General features: G+C 42.0%; 5 protein-coding genes across 5 annotated transcripts; 1 reads left to right on the top strand and 4 right to left on the bottom strand.

Annotated features, from left to right (window-relative positions):
* The first annotated feature begins 7,273 nt into the window (after positions 1 to 7,273).
* Positions 7,274 to 9,427, top strand: BDCG_00814 (oxidoreductase). The gene has a single exon (XM_045416325.1). It carries the CDS (start codon positions 7,749 to 7,751, stop codon positions 9,351 to 9,353), a length of 1,605 nt encoding a protein of 534 aa, XP_045272084.1. The 5' UTR covers positions 7,274 to 7,748; the 3' UTR covers positions 9,354 to 9,427.
* Positions 9,428 to 10,093: 666 nt separating this feature from the next.
* On the bottom strand, positions 10,094 to 11,932 carry BDCG_00813 (phosphoglucomutase; the record flags this gene model as incomplete). Its single annotated transcript, XM_045416324.1, has 3 exons — positions 10,094 to 11,409; positions 11,516 to 11,817; positions 11,880 to 11,932. 3 exons carry the CDS (start codon positions 11,930 to 11,932, stop codon positions 10,094 to 10,096), a joined length of 1,671 nt encoding a protein of 556 aa, XP_045272083.1.
* Positions 11,933 to 12,639: 707 nt separating this feature from the next.
* On the bottom strand, positions 12,640 to 13,161 carry BDCG_00812 (RNA exonuclease Rex2; the record flags this gene model as incomplete). The annotated part of the gene is made up of 1 exon (XM_045416323.1): positions 12,640 to 13,161. One exon carries the CDS (start codon positions 13,159 to 13,161, stop codon positions 12,640 to 12,642), a length of 522 nt encoding a protein of 173 aa, XP_045272082.1.
* Positions 13,162 to 13,721: 560 nt separating this feature from the next.
* On the bottom strand, positions 13,722 to 15,429 carry BDCG_00811 (uncharacterized protein; the record flags this gene model as incomplete). Its single annotated transcript, XM_045416322.1, has 8 exons — positions 13,722 to 14,011; positions 14,108 to 14,178; positions 14,278 to 14,472; positions 14,536 to 14,566; positions 14,629 to 14,782; positions 14,894 to 14,943; positions 15,038 to 15,092; positions 15,229 to 15,429. The coding sequence occupies 8 exons, from the start codon at positions 15,427 to 15,429 to the stop codon at positions 13,722 to 13,724; spliced, it is 1,047 nt and encodes a 348-aa protein (XP_045272081.1).
* Positions 15,430 to 16,785: 1,356 nt separating this feature from the next.
* On the bottom strand, positions 16,786 to 19,054 carry BDCG_00810 (uncharacterized protein; the record flags this gene model as incomplete). The annotated part of the gene is made up of 3 exons (XM_045416321.1): positions 16,786 to 17,358; positions 17,490 to 17,863; positions 17,983 to 19,054. The coding sequence occupies 3 exons, from the start codon at positions 19,052 to 19,054 to the stop codon at positions 16,786 to 16,788; spliced, it is 2,019 nt and encodes a 672-aa protein (XP_045272080.1).
* Positions 19,055 to 19,057: the final 3 nt, after the last annotated feature.

The raw sequence follows: 19,057 nt of genomic DNA, 5'->3' as shown, positions 1-19,057 counted from the left end.
TCAGAAGAGTTTCTACTCTTCTATTAAATCTATTATCAGATTCTTCTCATAGTGAGAAGAAAGCTCAGCTGTCTTTACTGAGCTGAATATCTCTGCAAGGTCTCAGTATTTCTCTGATATCTGAAGCTCAGTTTTCATGATCATGAGGTTCTCAGACACTCATAAAGTTATTATATAGATGAGCTTGTCTTCTCTAATTAACTCTGTAGTATCAACTGATTCTATCTCTGTGAGTAAGTCTGTCAACACTGATTGAAAGTATAAATCTGACTTGCAGACAGCTATGTGTGAATTATGTCTTTAAAGTTATACAAGTTCTAAGTACATATTATCTGTGATGTCTGTGATAATCACAGTTTCTGCAAATCTTCTTTAGATTTCAGAGAGATCTTGCAATTCAAAGATGACTCTTGTGAGTCTCTCAGCTCTCAGATCTGAGTTCTCACACTCTGCTTGTTATAAGAGCAGATTCTCAGTCTTCATCTTTCAGCTTATCTGCTCTGTGAGCTTTAGAGATATTACAGTGACCTGAGATTCTGAGTTTATCAATGCTTTTCATACTTGTGAGACAGTAGTATCACAGCATGATCTCTTCTCATGAGTAAGCATTTTCATTGAGAAAGCAACAGATTCAGATATCAGCTTCAAGACTCTTAAGAAGACTGTTGCTGACTCTGTTCATGACTTCTCAAATTTTTATTTTGATTTATTCAGACAGTTTATATGAAGATGTTCTAATTTAGAATAGATAAAGCAGAGTCTCTTTTTCTTAATCTCTCTATTATACACTCTGTTTATGAGAGCTTATGAAGCTCTCTCTCTCTGCTCAGCAGTCAGATATAAATCTCTCTATATCTTATTATCTTTTTCTGACAAATCTGTTCTCTGTTGTTCTGACTCTTGTGAGACTGATTGATGATCTGCTCTCTACAGATCTGTGACTCTCACAGTAATCTGTAAGTGATGAATAAGAGTTATCAGTTTCTTCAGAGTTAAGAACTTAGAGTCTTACTCAATAAGCTTGTTCTGTATATCTTTATTCAGTCTCTTTATAAATATCATCATTCAGGTCTTGTTTCAGAGCTCTGTTTTCACAGGTCTTAATTCATATCATAATTTCATGAAGTACTGTGAGTAGTCTTCATCAGATTTCTTACCTCTTTTTCTAATATTAATGATCACAGCTCAGATGTTCTCTGTTCAGCTTGTAAAGTCTCTCAACTTATTCTCTAGATAGATCTTGAGAACAGATTATTGAGATCTCTCATAATTATTCTCTAGATAATTCAGTCAGTTCTTAACTTCAGTGTAATAGAGGTCTGTCATTATATAGATGATAGCTTCTTCATCTTTCATATCACACAGCTGAGTTTATAAGTCAATTTCAAATGTAAACTTGCAAAAGCTTTTATAGATTGTGATTTGATAGATAATCTTAAGTGATTATGACTTGAGAAAGTTTCTTTTCAGTTTGTGAGTATCTCTGAAGATTATGTCTAGAGACTTGATTTGAGAGTATTTGCAGACAGTAAGCATTTCTTGTAGAAAAATAGCTTGATTCTGTGAGAGATGCTCAAGAATATTCTTCACTGAGATTGATTTATTTATGAGTTTGAAGAGTTTCTCTGTCACAGATGTAGAGAATGATGTTCTGTGAGTAATTAATAAGTTCTCTGAGACTTCTTTTATAAGAGTTATTCATGATTCAGATGACTGCTTCTGAGTGTCTGCAGTAGAGTTCACAGAGATTGAAGTATGTGAGTTTCTAGTTCTTTCAGTCATAACAGACAGTTGCTGACTGACTGAGTTTGAAATGTAAGAATAAGTGCTTACAGATGATTATTCAGGTGTTTGCAGCTTGATATGATATGTACTGTTAACTACTAGAAGTATTCATGATAGAAAGATAAAATGTAGAGATCAAATGTATAATAGCATTCAAGCTGAGTTGTGAATAGTATTCACAAACTTCAGTCTATATAGTTGTGTGTAGTCAAGGGCTGCTAGCTCTATTGATTACATGAGAGATAGGAATAGAGGTAAAGAATCCGCGAGGAGCGGGATTTCTTACAAGAAAACTATCAGATACTGAGCTCAATTACTTAGTATATGAAAAGAAATTGCTAGCAATCAAGCACACACTGACATTATGAGATAGATATATTAATAACAGATATATAATAACAGTGATTATGAATTATAAAAGTCTTATCTATCTACAATCAATGATAAAATCTTTCAAATGTTTAGCACATTGAATCTCAGAGTTTCAAGCATATAATCTTCATATCAAATACTGAAAGAAATCAGACACAGTAATGCTAAATATAATCAGTCACAGACTTAATTTCATGAGTGAGAGTTCTGTGAATCAGATATAAGAAATGTTCATATTAAACACACTGAGAGAATGCAAGAAATCAGAATAAGTAAACATTATAATCTCTCACTTGAAGAATGATAAGATATCAGATAATAAGTATCTTATAAAAGTAGTAGAAGAGATACTTCTGAACTTCAAGCTGAGAAAATTGAAAAATGATGTTATACTTTACTGTGATCTAGAATACACAGAAGCTCTCTATCTAGAATCTTTATTTAGATGTGACTTAGTAACTCATATATATAAGAAATTCAGTCACTTAGAAAGCTCTGAACTTATGAGTGTACTTAAATCAAGAGTATACTGATCAAGTATGACTGAGAATATTCAGATATACACTTACAAGTGCCTGAATTATCAGGTTACAAAAGAATCTAAGAAAGAGTTAGAATATAAGAAAGTATAATATCAGATAAAGTATATAATACAATTATTTAAATAATGAGAGATGAATCTCATAGATATATTATTACAAACATCAAATGAAAATTGATGAATAATCACTGCTATTAATTATACTACTGACTGATCAGTCATGAAAGCAGTTTCAGAGATAATAGAGAAGATGATAGTGAAGTTTCTATATAATGAGATCTATATTAACTATAAAATGCTGTGTGAGATTCTAACTAATAACAGTGTGAATCTTATGAGAGAAGTAATGAGGCATTTCATAAGCCAGTTACAGACAAGACATTGTAAAATAACATTATATTATTCACAGACAAATAGAAAGATGAAACACTTGAATGAAATCTTGAGCAATATACTGATAAAATATCTAGTGAGCAAGCCTATAAGACTATGAAATAAATATCTCAGGCAGGCGCTACTGATCATGCAGATTCAACAGCATGCAGTCTTTAAGCATTTATCATTCTATCTATTGTATGAATTGCATCCGCGCATTCTGAAGAATGCTTCAGAAAAGATGAGAAAGAAAACAGCAGTTACAGATATAACAGTTACAGACATAGAATCAAGATTGAAAGAGATCAGCCACATATATGCAAAAGTTAATAAGTTACTTCTGAACTGAGCAATTCAATCAAAAAGAATACAAGACTCACTTATTAAGAAATCAAGTCTTAAGATGAGAATGTAAGTTCTTATACATAATAAGAGTTCTGAGAAGTTTCAATCTAGATGATTTGAGTTATATAAGATACTTAAATCACATTCTCTGAGAATATATACATTGAAAGAATCAGAGAGATGAGTCTTATATAACTTAATCAATAATTCATGACTTATGAAAGTAAAGATGTAAGACCTGAGTGAATTATAGTTATTTACAGCACTATTATCAGTGTTGAAAAAGAAGAGACTTATAATTGAAAAGTCTTATAAAGTAAGAGAAATCATAGATGCTTATAAATTAGATAATCTTACTTATTTCAATCTTTTCATAATTATAAGAAAAGAATGAGAAGTAATAAAGAAATCAGATAAATATCACACTTTAATAAGTGATAAGACTGTAGTCAGTCATATAATAACACACTGCAGATAGTAAGTATAACATAGTAAAGAACAGTCTTAAAGCAGCAGACTTATATATGAGTCAGATTACAGAAGAAAAAGAAATTCAGAGTTAAATTTAACTATTTACATCAGTTTAATTATGAAGATTACAGAGAATGAACTATCTAAAATATCTGTAAACATGTAGAATTAAGTTATCTCAATTTCTGAGAATACTTAGAGATTGAATAAGATTAGTTTCAATGAGCTGTTCACTGTAGTGATCTGAGTGAGTGAAGAGAGACAGTATAATGTATAAGACAGAATTATAAAAGATGAAAGCTGCTGAATCTAGTCACTGAATACTGTATCATATAGAGATTATGTAAGAGTAGTAACTAGCAGATAAAAGAAAAAGTGTAAGAAAAGAGATAATGAATTGATCATCAATTATAAGAGTCAGCTGTAAAAGACAAATGTTATTATACACATCTCATTCATTTTCATATGTCACATGTTTAATCTATTTCCAACATCACATCATCTGAAAAATGCCAAAAAACAAAGAAAATCTTAAAACTCAAGGTTCATGAGGGATTCAAGAGCTGCAAGCCACTCTCACAACAACATCATGCATGTCTTCAATTCCTCTATCACTCTGTATATGACATTAATGTCATTTATCACAAGATTGGCTGGAATGCTAATATAGAAATGCACATGCATATGCATAGAGAAATTGAAGAAGAGCACAGGACTCACAGGACCAGGAGCCAGGGCAGAGAGAGTGAAGGTGAAAGAAACAGAAGAAGAAGGAGGCACAGGACCAGACAAACAACGGCGGGAGCCACCCAGGACCGAATGCTTACAACTCAGTGTGCGCACAACCTTCCCCGCAGGGGAGAGAGAGAAAGCAACAGGAGGAGCTTGAAGGCAGGAGGGAGTAGTCTCGGCGGCGTTGTCATCTTCGATTAGAATGGCCTCTGACACTGGAGCAACTAAGAACTATTGTTAGCGTACGAGATTCAATATATAAGAAGCCGGCGTACGCCTGTAATCGTACGCTGGCTTAAGCAACCTTTGAATCACAGGTTTTTATTCACTTGCATGAATTTCAGCAGTCTGCAGATAAGCTCTCTTCACATGCTGATTTGTATTGTATCATTGAATTCAGTGACACATTGATATATCATTTATGACATTCTGAATCTGATAAGATTATTGTCAGTAGTGATGTAAGATTTCTAATCACTGAAAAATCAGAACTGATTATTACATCTGTGACACTTACTAATAATATCAGTGTATCAGAACCTGATATTTATCTGATTGATAATGATGAAGATACTTCTGATATTAATGATTCAAATTTCACATAATTGCAGCTTATAAAATTGCTGACTACTTACACTTTAAGTCTTATTACAGGTAATCTTCTGAAGTTCTACAAGAATGTCACATCTCAGTCAGAGAGAGTAGAAGATTATTGAAAGAAGTTTATATAATGTGAGATTATCAATCTGAAGAGATATAATATATGAAGTTTAATCTCTAGATTTAATATTCTGAGAAGTGAATTAATTACTTCAGATTATTGAGTGTTTTTTGAGAAAGATAGACCTGTGAATCTGAATACTGATTCTGATAATATTCTTAGAAAATTATGTTGAGTGATTTATAATAACTGACTTAAGAAGAGTTCTAAAGAAGAGATCTACACTTCTATTATTACTGATACTATTAATTGTATTCTTTTTATAATAGCAGTACTACACAGTTAAACACTCTGTTAAGTGAATATAGTGATAATATATCTGCATGAGCATCTCACTAAGAAGGTCTATATAAGATAATTTATCAGATTTGAGACAGATTCACTGAAAACACTTATCTATGTAATTGAAAGTAGTCTATATAACCTGAATCTCACAGTGAAGATCTGATATGATTACTTAACAGCTCTGTTAAGTAATCTTGAATTTACAGTCAGTACTCATAATTCAGTACTCTGATATTATATATTCAGATATCATCTCTATATAATAATTTATATTGATAATCTCAATATTATATCTGAAGCTTCTAAGAATACTGATTGACTAGTAAGTATACTTAGTGAGAAATTAAAAGTTAAGAATCTACATCAGTTAATCAAGTATTTAAGTATAAAGATCAATTGTTTAAATAAGAAAATTAATTTAATATATTATCAATATATTAAATATCTTGTTAAAGATTTCTATCTTGATAATACAGCTGTTATCAGAATATTAATGAAGAATGAATTCTGTATTAATGATTTCTCTATATCTAAGAAAGAGACTGATTTTACAATTCAGTGATATTAATATAATATAAGTTGCTTATAATATCTTACAGTTAAAACATATTCTGATATCACTCACACTGTCTTACTACTTACTCAATGAAATGTTGATTCAACATTTCAATATTGAAAGACTCTATTACATATTATACATTATTTAAAAGAGATCATAGATCTGAGTATTTTCTACAGATATGACTTATATAAGAGATTTATTTCTACTGTTTCTTTCATTTCTACTATTTCTTCTATTTTTTTCATTTCTATTAATTCTTTCATTATCTCTGATTTTCCTGATGATTTCTATCTACTCTTCAGCTACTCAGATTTCAATTGAGTCAGTCTCTTAAATAATGATAGAAAATTAACATTCAGCTATGTTTTTAAGCTCACAGATAGTCTGATTTCATAGTATTCAGTGAAGTAATCTTGTATATCTCTAAGTTTCAATGAGATTAAATATATAACTCTTAGTAAGACAGTCTGTGAGATAACATGAATCTGAAACCTTATAATTGAGCTTAGCTTCATTATTATATCTCTGATACAGATTCTCACTGATAATAAGAGTATTATAGATCTTACAAAGATGACAGTTATTACAGCTCAAAGTAAGCACATTGACATGCATTTTCATTTTTCATGTTGACAGTTGAATCAGAGAGTCATTGATTTAGAATACATTTTCATCACTCAGATAATAGTGAATAAACTCACTAAATCTCTAGATAATATAACATTTATATAATTCATGATTTTACTAGGTCTTACAAGCACAAAAGTTGAAAATGTTTAATTTTACATTTGTATTTGATTTTGACAGACTATCTTGATGATTTGAGTGTTTTTTTTTTTGTATGTGATTCTTGTTATCTCAAGAGAGGGTGTTGGCCCTTACGGCCGTTGCGGTTAGTGATCCCACTAGATCACGTGACCCACCACTATATTATGTTCCTGTAGATAGATCTATCAATACAACCTTAAACTATCCTACAGTAACTAAGTTAACACCGGTCACGTGGAATGGATAAATATCATTGGCTGGAGATATACGCCAATCACAGCACGGCGATTCCACTCCTTCTCCGCTCCGTCCAACCTTCCCACCTTACATAGGTTCAGCTCTGAACCTCGTAGTTTTTGTGGACTCAGTGTTACATCCACCTATACGATTTTCCGCTTAGTACCAGCTGGTGCGGTGACGCTGGATTCTGTACGGAGTAATGGATCTGCCTGCGCACTTTTTAGCCCCAGTCCATGCCCCCTCGATCGCTTCATCCATCAATCAGAGCTGGCTGATTACAAGGTTGGATTCTACCTACCCCGCAAAGTGATGCATTGCTTGTTTGTGGGTGTTCTGTGGAGAAAGACATGCCTGCCAGGCAGTTGCGTTACATATAAGGAACGCACTTGATTGTGTTGTCTTTGGGATGATTAACTTCCTCTCCTCCGAATTAACTAACTCCTTGCCATTCACTACACTTGAGAAACCTCATTCTTACATGGCCTTGAAACCCTTGCAAACCTGTCCTGGTTACTTTTGCTTGGAATTCTCCATCCATCAAACCTCCTGCCATGGGTACGTCTAATGAATCCTCCAGGACCCGCACGGTGAAATCACCCAAATTCCTGGTAATCGGTGCCGGATCTCGGGGAAACGCGTACGCTCGCGCCGTCACAAACTCAACCAACGGTGTCATCCATGCCATAGCGGAGCCGGATGCCTTTAAGCGCCAGGAGTTTGGGAGGATCTATATCTGGGGCAGTGGATCACCAACCGAAGGTCAGGAGTTTGCAGACTGGAAGGAATGGCTGCAGTGGGAGAAAGCGCGGCGCAACGGGGAAGGGGGGCAGGCTACGGGGGTGGATGGGGTGTTCATCTGCACCCTAGACGAGACGCATGTGGAGATCCTCCTTGCCATTGCGCCTCTGAACCTGCACATACTCTGCGAGAAGCCCTTAGCTACATCTCTGCAGGACTGCCTCGCTATCTCTCGCGCGCTCAAGGAAAACAATTGTCTCGAGTCGAAAATCTTCTCGATCGGCCATGTCTTACGGTATAGCCCGCACAACACGATTCTGCGTAAGCTGCTGCTGGAGGATAGGATTATCGGCGAGATCACTTCTCTGGAACACACGGAGCCGGTGGGTTGGTATCATTTCTCCCACAGCTTCGTACGTGGTAACTGGCGCCGCGAGACCGCAAACGGCGACGGCAGCTTGCTCACAAAATGCTCGCACGACATCGACTTTATCCTCTGGCTCCTTTGCTACCCGGCACCGGGAACCACTTTCGACCATCCACACCACTCCCCACAATCAATCACCTCCATAGGCTCCCTCACCCAATTCCGCCAATCGCGCAAGCCCATCGCCGCCGGCAACGCGACGAACTGCCTCTCCTGCCCCGCAGAGAAAGACTGTATTTATAGCGCCCTCAAGATCTACAAGGACCGCTTCCTCTCCAAAGGACTAACAGGGTGGCCCATCAAAATCGTCTGCCCAGATATTGAAGACACCTTCAGGACATCCGGTATGGCTGCAGCGGAATCGCTGCTCCTGAGAGCTCTCGCAGAGGACTACGACAAAACTACCACGCCAGCAGCTACCATCGCCGCACGCCCCTGGTTTGGCCGCTGTGTATATGAAGCCGACAACAACGTCCTCGAGGACCAGGTCGTCACCTTGTCCTGGGACGATGATCCCCTGCCAGAGACCACCACCACAACCACCACTGACGGCATGGACATACACGCACGCCTACGCGGCCGCGGTGCCAAGACCGCCACCCTCCACATGGTCGCCGCGACAGAGTCCCAATGCGAGCGCCGCGGACGTGTCTACGGCACCCTAGGCGAGCTAACCTACGACAGCAAAACAATAAGCATCTACAATTTCGGCAGCGGCGAGACGACCGTCGTGCAAATTCCTGAGGTTCCCCCCGAAGAAACGGAGGCGCATGGCGGTGGTGATTATGGGCTTGCGAGAGCGTATGTGAAGGCTGTGGAGGCTGTGGATAGTTTGGGGTGGGAGGTTGCGAGAGCGCAGAGGGAGATTGTGGGTTGTACGTTTGAGGAGGCGCTGAAGAGTCATGCGACTGTGTTTGCGGCGGAGGAGGCGAGGAGGGATGGGAAGGTGCTAGGGTGGGGAGAGTGGTGGGCTGGGAAGGTGAAGGGGTAGATGGGATGGGATGGGGGTAGCTTGACTTTTATTGATTGTTGACACCCCGCCCCCCCCCCCCCCCCCCCTTTTTTTTTTTTGTCTCTTCTTCTATGGATTTAATCATTGCGGGCCATGCCATGGTGTGATATGACGGCTTATGATACTATGATTTCTTAATTAATTTGCTCCTAGGGAGTGATGAATAAATATTTTGCTTTTCTTCCCCCCACTCATGCAAATTGACAAGTACTCAACTCAACTGCCGCCCTCCATTTCTTGTCACCATATCCCTGCTGTTGCTCATATGTTTATAAACAGTGCATCGAACCCCCTTTGTCAGCCTGTTGAGCTAGTAAGGCCCTATCAAGATAGATATAAGACATCACGCCCTCAAGATAGATATAAGACATGGGCGTGATGTCTTATATCTATCTTGATAGGGCCTTACTAGCTCAACATGCTGACAAAAAGGGTTCACGAGCCTGCCCTGACTAAGAAACTTGCTTAATTAACTACTTTTCTTTTAACCTATATGGAATGAAAAATAATTTCTTAAATATATAGGTATGTATGCTTTTATGGAAATTTGAAAATGCTCATCTCTTATTCTGTAACCATGTCCTCATAAATTGATTTTGGGGGTGAAAAGTTCACGCTTGCCTGACTCAATCCTCCCACCTCGTTTCCAGTCATTAAATCCATTCCCGGCGCCTCTCCCTCACCTACACTGCCAGGCTGAGGCGGCTTTTTCAGTTTCCTTAAGTCTTAACATCCGGTTCCTCCCTTCCAATAAACTCCTTCAGTTTCAACAACTGCACCGCCAACCCAATATTCTCCTTCAAATACTCCTGCGCATCCTTCCCGAACTCCTTCTCATCCGCCTCATGACGCTCAACATACAACCGAATCGTTGCGCCACTGCTACCAGTCCCCGAGAGCCGGACCACGATCCGACTCCCATCATCAAACTTGACGTAGATGCCCTGATTCTTACTCACGCTGCCGTCCAGGTCGGTGTAGGAGAAGTCATCTGCCTCGAGGACCTTGCGGCCTGAAACGCTAGAGCCAACGAAAGTTTCTTTCTGGGTTGTAATGAGGTCCGTGAGATGTGCAATGACCTTGCTAGCACCGGCGGAATCGACATTTTCGTAGTCATAGCGGGTGAAGAAGGTGCGGCCGTATTCTTTCCAGAAATCGTATTGGATCGCGGCGATGCTGACGGGTTTATCCGGGTTGGCTTTGGCGACGCCGGCGATGATGTTGAGCCAGGCGATGACAGCCCAGAGGCCGTCCTTTTCGCGGATGTGGTTGCTGCCTGTGCCAAAACTCTCTTCGCCGCAGATGGACATTTTCTTGGTGTCGAAGAGGGCGCAGAAGAACTTCCAGCCCGTGGGCACTTCGTAGCATTGCAGGCCCTGCGCTTTGGCGACTAGGTCGACGGCGCCGGAAGTTGGCATTGAGCGGGCTAGGCCATAGACACCTTGGTCCCTGAAGTATGGAATCAGTTTTGCATGGTGGGCAATAATGGCCAAGCTGTCTCCTGGCGAGACGAAAGTTTTGGCTCCGTATATCATGTTGCGGTCTCCGTCTCCGTCACTCGCCGCACCAAATTGAATACCATTTTTGTCGACGGCTTCGACCAGAGAGTGTGCGTATGTCAGATTTGGATCAGGATGTCCGCCACCAAAGTCTGGAGAGGGAACGCAATTTTGCACACTAGTGGCTGGCAGTCCTAATTCGTCGAGGAAAATGGCCTTTCCATATGGTCCAGTGACGCCGTGCAATGCATCGAAGAGGACTTTGAAATCTGGATGTATCTTAAATAGGGATTTGATAAGATCAAAGTCAAATATCTCCTTAAGCATATCAACATAGTCAGTTGTGGAATGGATAACTTCCACCTCCAGGGGTCCGCATTTCTGGACCCCGATATGCGCAAGATCGATGTCCGGTATTGCAGCGATTTTGTATGATGTCAGGTGCTTGGAAGTTTCATAGATCTTGTTTGTCACTGATTCGGGGGCGGGGGCACCGTTCGAAAGATTGTATTTAATACCGAAATCCGCATTTGGTCCTATTAATGAACAGCACGTTAGATATATGAGGTCTGTCTGCTTACGGGGTACAATGGTCCTAGTAGCGGGGATATCTAGGAAACTAGTGGTATAAAAAACACATACCGCCTGGATTATGGCTTGCAGTAAGCAAGATACCTCCTGTGGCCTTTCTCTTTCTGATAACATGACTGGCAGCTGGTGTACTCAAGATCCCATTGTGGCCCACCAGTAACTTTTTGACGCCATACGCAGCTCCGATTTTGGCAATCAATTGCACGACTTCTGGGTTGTAGTACCTCCCATCACCACCAATGACTAAAAAGGAACCTTCAACGCCTTCTGGGATGGAGAGTAGAATGCTTGTGATAAAGGACTCGGAGTAGTTTGGCTGCTGGAAGACGGTGACCTTCTTGCGAAGACCGGATCTAGTACTTGTATTAGTGGATGAACATGGTTGGTTATTTGATATTTGTGAGGGTATACTAACGTCCCAGCCTTCTGGTCCTGGAAGGGAGTAATTGACACAGTTTTGACGCTCATATTGAGTAATTTCGCTGCGCAATGGTCGGCCGCGTTCGTTTCGAGGAACCGGAGCCCGGATAGCTAGTAGCCTGGGCGGCTGCTTCAGCTAAAGGATTTATAGAATGAGAAAAAAGAATAAGTAATGGGCAAATATATCTCTGGCCCTTTGTTAACAAACTTACCACTCTTTGGATCGAACAGGGCTTTGGATTGTTGGGAGTTGGCGATGTTGTTTTCCAACAATCCAGTTTTGGCGGGGCAGCAGTTGCGACACTGGCAACTTTTTTGTTGGCCAAAATAAATATTGCCCCAACCAGCGCACCGAAGCTATTAGATGGAAGCGAAGCGGCTGTGATGATGTCTCTGGCATGTCATTAGAATTATTTCACACGAATTAAATCGCGATTTGAGGATATGGAAATTGATTTTGTATTTCTAATTAACGCCCTGGACATGATGATATAGGTGCAATATTATTTATAGGCCGCCTATTTATCTGTAACTGAACTCTTAAATCCCCCCCTCTGCGCCCCGCCTGCAGAGAAGTAGAGACGGAGGCGTTCAATTGTAAGGAGAATTGTAACATCTATATCGAGCTTAAATAGAATTTCTCATCATAAATTCGGAATGATTTATCATGAAAAATCCCCGTGTCCCCAGGTGGTAATCTTTATGTCACCCACCACCAGCCTCCAGCCAGCGTTGAGTGCAGATAGAAATCCCACTCAACTCTTCCCAAATAATACCTGGCGATAATATCTCATCTCCTCAATACTCTCCAGGATGTCTTGCCTGGCTAAATGCAATAACTCTTTCTTCGGGGCATCCCTCAACACCTCCTCATCCCCCCACCGCCGCACCGCCTCTTTAACACTACTCACATCGAGCAACCGATAATGCAGCCATTCGAGGACCATTGCATATGGCTCGCAGGCCAAAAACGCCTTGTCCGCATGGACACTATTACCCGCAAGCAATCCCGTGCGTTTCTGCGGCACGTGTTTCTTGATATAGGCAAGGAGGCCCTCCGCGGCGGCAGTCGGGGTGGTCTTCGACGCGGCCACAGCAGCCGTCAGCCCTGACCGGCCATGCGTGTCGATGCACCAGTCATTCATGTTGTCAAGGACGGATTTGGGGTGGTGGATAACGGCTTCGAATCCAGTGTGATCGAGGAGGTTGAGGTCCGCGTCGGTAATGAAGCAGCATATCTGGAGGATTTTATCCGTGCGAGGGTCGAGGCCTGTCATCTTTTTATCAGGGGAAAAGGTGAGGGGTTAGTTTTCTTATTCTTTTTCTTTTTTCTTGAGGATCATATTATTTTTGTTCTTTTGATAACTGGGTGGAGATGGCTATATTATATATCCATCGGTCAATCCATGCATGGGACGGAGGAGCGATCTGGGGATCGAACCTCACAATCAATCCAGACAAGAGGTTCGGTAGAGCGGGAGAGCGTCATATTTTCACATTAGCCGTGGTTTATTGCGAGCTATAAAGTGATGATTTCCACGTATTTCTGAGATACGCCTTGCTTAGGGAGATTCGATGGTGGCTGGAGTCGAAAGATATTTGGCAGACCCTGTTTCTGGTTGCGCCAACGATTTAACTTATTTACCACAAAGGACAGAAAAGGGGTTCAACATAATTTATTTTTTTATTTATCCCTTTAACACCAATCAATTTCCAATTCCCATGCTATATATCACAAGAGTACCTGACCATCCCAAATATATATTATCCAGCTACCCATACATAGATTTTTATTCCCTTACATTTTAAATACTCTCTAGTCGGCGCTTTTTTTACTTCACCGTCTTTGGTAGGATCTCACGGGCGTCATTGGATACACCTCGGGTTCGCGGTTCAAGTGCTCCGTCGAGGTACTAGCTTCTCCTGTTTGCTTTATTGTGTGCCCTTTATAAATCCCACTATGTTCATGTGAGCCTGATTGAGGTCCTGATCGAGAGGGGGAAGTCGTTTTAATCCCCAGTCTCGGGAAATACTTCCTGGCAAAAGGTCGCAATGTCGGGATGGAAGCGCATATAACAGCCAGATTAACTTCTATGGCATTCCATACCCAAATCGTATATCCATGCCCTGGGCAGCGAGTTTGATAGATCCGCGTTAGCACATATTCCGTGACAGGAGAACATATTGATTCGTGCGGATGGTAAAAGAGGAAGGGAGACCTACAGGTGACATCATAGGTGAGATCTGTTGTCACATACATGTACCAACATCGGACAACGGAAGCAGCAACAGCGCTAGAATAAAGAATTGCCATCCGTTAGCTAACAAAATACAATTGGGATTTTCAAATGCCAAGCTCACAAGGGCAGGGGAATACAAAATATAAGCCGTACATCAGACCCAAACTCATCATGGCCATCAACACGACTCTTTCGCGAATGGGTAGCTTCAATTTCCAAAAGGTAGGCATAGGAAGAATCAACACGATGAGGTCGGTAATAATGTTCGAAACCGTGGCACCAAGTATACGGGAAGATTCGTCAACACATGTCTCATCGGTAAAGTCTTCCCAGTAGCGTCGCAACGGCCTGCGAAACTGTCAGAAATAACGCAGTCATGGGTACATACGAGCATAAAGCCAATATCTTTACCTGCAAACTGTGAACACCGCAACGAAGAAGGCTTCATATCTTTCGTCAGCTCCTGAGCATGTGCAGAGATTTCTGAATATCATAGAGACATACTGATGCCCCAAGCGACCACGAGAGCCAGCACAGCCCATGATAGCCGGTTGAATAAATTCTTATCCTTCGCCGAAATTCGGATATATGACGAAAGAATTGAAAGCTTTACCAACGTCATGATGATGATGAAGAACAGTTGGCTAAACCAACTAGTCTGTTTTCCCCGTAAAGGAGCGCGTTAGTCTAGACATTTAGATAGCGGGATGAGAACGTATTGCCCCCGTTCCCCGAGCGCTCGGAGGAGGAAGTTAACGGGGTAAACTACCATCCGAGAGGGTTCTGACCACTCCGGTTTGTTATCCCATATATGGACGCCTGTTTCAGATTGTTAGGCTGGCTCTTCCTTCTACAACAAAAAGAAAGAAACAATGAATGAATGAATGAATATTTAAAAATTGTTGATTCTTACCCCATCCGAAACGTGTACCTAATATTGTCGAGACCGTGATGGCCACAATGAAAGGCTACTCCGGGAACCGAGTAAGCAGTTAATTCAACTCCCCCAAACAAAGGAGAAAAACAGTAAATAAAGTAAAAATAACCAGACCCGAGAGGAAGTGAATAGGCAAACTAAAGAAAACAAAAGTTATGCAGACATACCATCGTAGCAAGCATGAGCCAATCGTCCCATCCAGCGGAATTTTTCATGTGAACTCGAACCCATAGTCGCAGCGAAAGGACAATGAAAGAGAGACACACGAATAAAATGCCAACTATGGGCATTAGTGGGCCCTGATACTCGGGATTCACATAGTTGGGCTTGGGCCAGGAGGCAATCACCTCTTTAGGAGGGCTTCTCATGTTCGATACGAATAGCCAAATCAACCAGAGCAATGGCTCATATGTCTCGTCTCTTTTCTTCTGCCTCTTCTCTTCTTCCGGATAGAAACAAACCAGTAGTGAGGACACACACGAGCTCCCACCCGGGCGGAAGTGCATGAGACCGAGAGGCGGGCGCCCTCATAATCTTAATATTATACACATGTGCGGCTCATAAAATATTGACACCGAGTTGATCCTTGATCGGTACAATCCGGGGAGCAGGGCCATCATTTTCCAGATCGGCAGCACTCATGGTCTCCGGCGGCTGCGTAAATTATGAAGAGTGAGAATGATGCCGTCGAGAGCCGTAGGCCGTTTTATGAAACAAAACTGGCATGCGTAGCGCACATTCTAACCGGCTCGCTCATCCTAATAATTGCCGTTGCGTCTTCTTGTGGCAACAATGCTTGCTAGCGGATGGCGATGATAATAATAATAATTCCAAGCTTCTGGCGAGAGAGGCCGTGTGGGCCGGGGGGGGACAAGCGTGTCGACGGACTCCGATAGCTCAGTATTAATCATACAATAAGCAACATGACAAGGACGTTTAAGGTTTTTTTAAGGTTGATCTTATTCAGAAGAGAATCAGCTAAGAGCAGGGTAAGCCTGTCCAGTCAATAGTAAGCAATATCTCAACAATATTTATACTCTGTACGGAGTATTCTCAAGGTCATTGCCAAGCCATTGGTTTCGGGAGGAGTTCTAACCTTTCATCACCAAAGAAATTCCAAGGAATTTTTCTGATTTGGAACCTCTGCTGTTAAAATCAGTGGTTCAGTGGTTTTTCTTTTATTGGAGCTTTCAAGGGACTCTGGACTGGATACTCACAAGCGACGATCATCCATCAGCAAAATGGCTGACCAGCCAAGGCTTTCCAGGGATTTCTTACTACTACTGTCCGTGTCAGCAAATTCCTTGAACGCAACAGTTCCATCCAATTCCGACTCAAAAAATAATAAATAATATAGGAATGGGTGAGGCCCTCTTCTTTGACTCTCATATTAACTAAATACCTGGCTAGGGGGATGTTCCTAGCACCATGTAATTAAAACATTTTCTCTCCGTCCAGCTCCTGAGTACGTAGTCTGTACTCATTAAAGCAATATCATGCTAATCACCCACCCACTTATTCAAATTTTCCGAGATTTCTAAGCCAATTCTGCATTCCGCAAAAGGGGGGGAAAACAAGCAAAACGGAGAAAAGGAAAGAGACGTTGCACGCAAAATAACGAATCGAGTAAAACGAAAATGAATATAACGTAGAAAAATGAAGAAAAAAAGAAAAAAGAAAACTCCCACCAAGTCCAAAACAAAAATATCCAACCTCCAATTTCCCTATAGGTCCTCCTCCAGCTCCTCATGCCCAAGTTGTGGAGGCTTCTGCTCAATATTCAGATTGCTTCTGGGTATCATACCCGAGCCTAGACCAGTGCTAACTCCAGAGACACTGGAGAAAGCATCACCACTGCTGCTACCTCCACCAGAAATCGAACCCGACGTTGAACCGGACCCCATAACCTCCTGGATATTAGTAGTTAACCCAGACCCAGCCAACCGCTTAGTGTTAAATACATCATCATCCGCCCCCAACACGCTAGCCCGCTGCTTCTTCATAGGGCTGCCGATGAACTCAGGTTCGGTTTCAAGCACAGAGCTACCGTGGCCGTGACTATTCATTCGGGATTCCGACGGTTCTAGAGCCGAAGAGCCACCGCCAATCCCCTGATGCGGAGGGGTGGTCGCGGCTGTTGCGGCGGTAGTGCTAGTTGTAGTTGACGTTGTTGTCGCTGCTGTTGTAGTGGTTGTGGCTGGTGGGGTGGATATTGATGCTGGTGTGTTTGATTTGGAAGTCCTCGAGGTCGCGTTTCCGCTGCTTGCAAGGGGTTCGGCGGAATGTTGTCGTTTTAGCTAATAGTAGAGATTTGGATAGTAAGTACGACATCGTTCAGATATATTAAAATGACGAACTGGGTATTCCCACAGGAATGAACTGATACGATATTGGTATAAAATGAAATCAACAGCATGAGAAATCTCACCTTTATTTGCCTCACTCCCTCTGCAAGCTCACCCTGTCGCCGAATATCATCCGGAGAAAGCAGCGAAGGACTGACATCCTTATCCCCCTCCTCCTCAGCCTTGTGCAATATAGACGACGGCCCATTGTCATCGTCGTCATAGTCGCTGTCGTCCATATCACTTTCACTACCTCGCTTAGGCTTCTTTCTCGATTTCCCTAGCCCCTGATCAGCATTATTATGGTCCCTAAACTTCGAGAGACCCGGGGCGCCGCCGGGTTTCAGAGGTGCAAGGTTTGCAAGGTCGGACTGTAGCGAAATACGTCTTGTAGACGAGCTTTTATTATCTTGATCCCGCGATTTGGGTTCGAGAATGCCCATTCTTTGCAATTGGCCTGTAAAAATAAAGTTTCATGTCAGACACACCTAAGAATCATGAAAAAGCAGATGAAGATAGGGGGGGGAAAACACAAAGAGACAAATATAAAAATAAACAAGGGACCTCCAAACTTACGTTCTCCTCGATACATAAACGTAAATATCGCATATGGCCTGTCTGGTCCATCAATCCCTGTAACAGTCTGCGTGCTGATAGTCTTGGGGTCTAACGATTTGGGCTTCGCGAAACTAGTAGTATGGTCGACATCCCTATCATCACCCCCTTTACCATTTAACCCTTGCGCTTGGCTTTCGTCATCGTCATCCTGTGCATCGAACTGGGGCGAATATTCACCCCGCTTTACCTCCCCAGACGCCAAAACTCTGAACAGGGCCACTTTGATCTGGCCTGCCGCTTCTGGTATAGGGTCATCATCCTCCTCCGACTCAGCGGAATACTCAACATCTGACAGATTCTCCAGAGGCGATTGTGCATCATCCCCGTAGCGCAACACACCCTGTCCAGATCTAGTCTTTCTCTCATCAGTATCTAACATCATCGTTTCACCATCTTGACCTCCTTTTGATTGTAGTTGTTGCTGGGCCAACTCCCGCTTTTTACGCCTCCGCTCCATCTTCTGTCTCCTCTTCTCAATCTTCGCCGCGGTATCCCTCCCCTTGCCTTCCAAATCCAGCCCATTCAGCCATCTCTCCAACCCCACCTCCTGAAATAGAAACTCCCGTTCCGCAAGCCCTCCACCCTTCGACTCTGGAATGCTAACCCATCTCGAGTTAACCCACGTCTCCTCCCCACGCCGTAATAGCGTAGCCACCTCCTCTTTCTGCCGCCCGTCAAAGTATATATACGCCGCAACAGTTTCGTTGGGAGAAGTAGTCAATGGCTGATATGGCCCGATGGAATTTGTGGTCCTGGGGAAACTGCCCACGACTTTTGCTTTTGGGTGCGGGTTTTCAGGTGTGGGTTTCGGAGTGGAGTATGGTACGTTCTGGCCTGGGGTGAGTAGGGTAATGGAGATGGCGAAGGTTGATTGTTCGGATTTACCTGTTGCGGGATCTGGGACTTTCGGGGGCGGGACGGGGATGTAGCAGGCGATTCGAGAGGCGCGGGATTGCCGTTGGACGGAGTACTCTGGTAGCGGCCCGTTGGGCGTGTGAATGCTAACGGCGAGGCCCTTGAAGCACGGCATGGT

Source organism: Blastomyces dermatitidis, assembly GCF_000003525.1.
Source record: "Blastomyces dermatitidis ER-3 genomic scaffold supercont1.1, whole genome shotgun sequence".
Lineage (NCBI taxonomy): Eukaryota > Fungi > Ascomycota > Eurotiomycetes > Onygenales > Ajellomycetaceae > Blastomyces > Blastomyces dermatitidis.
The sequence above is the reverse complement of the archived record's forward strand: the minus strand, read 5'-3'. Positions and strand labels throughout refer to the sequence as shown.

Bases quoted from the DNA above. Each gene is read 5' to 3' on its own strand.
- BDCG_00814 (XM_045416325.1), top strand. From the start codon at position 7,749: ATGGGTACGTCTAATGAATCCTCCAGGACCCGCACGGTGAAATCACCC.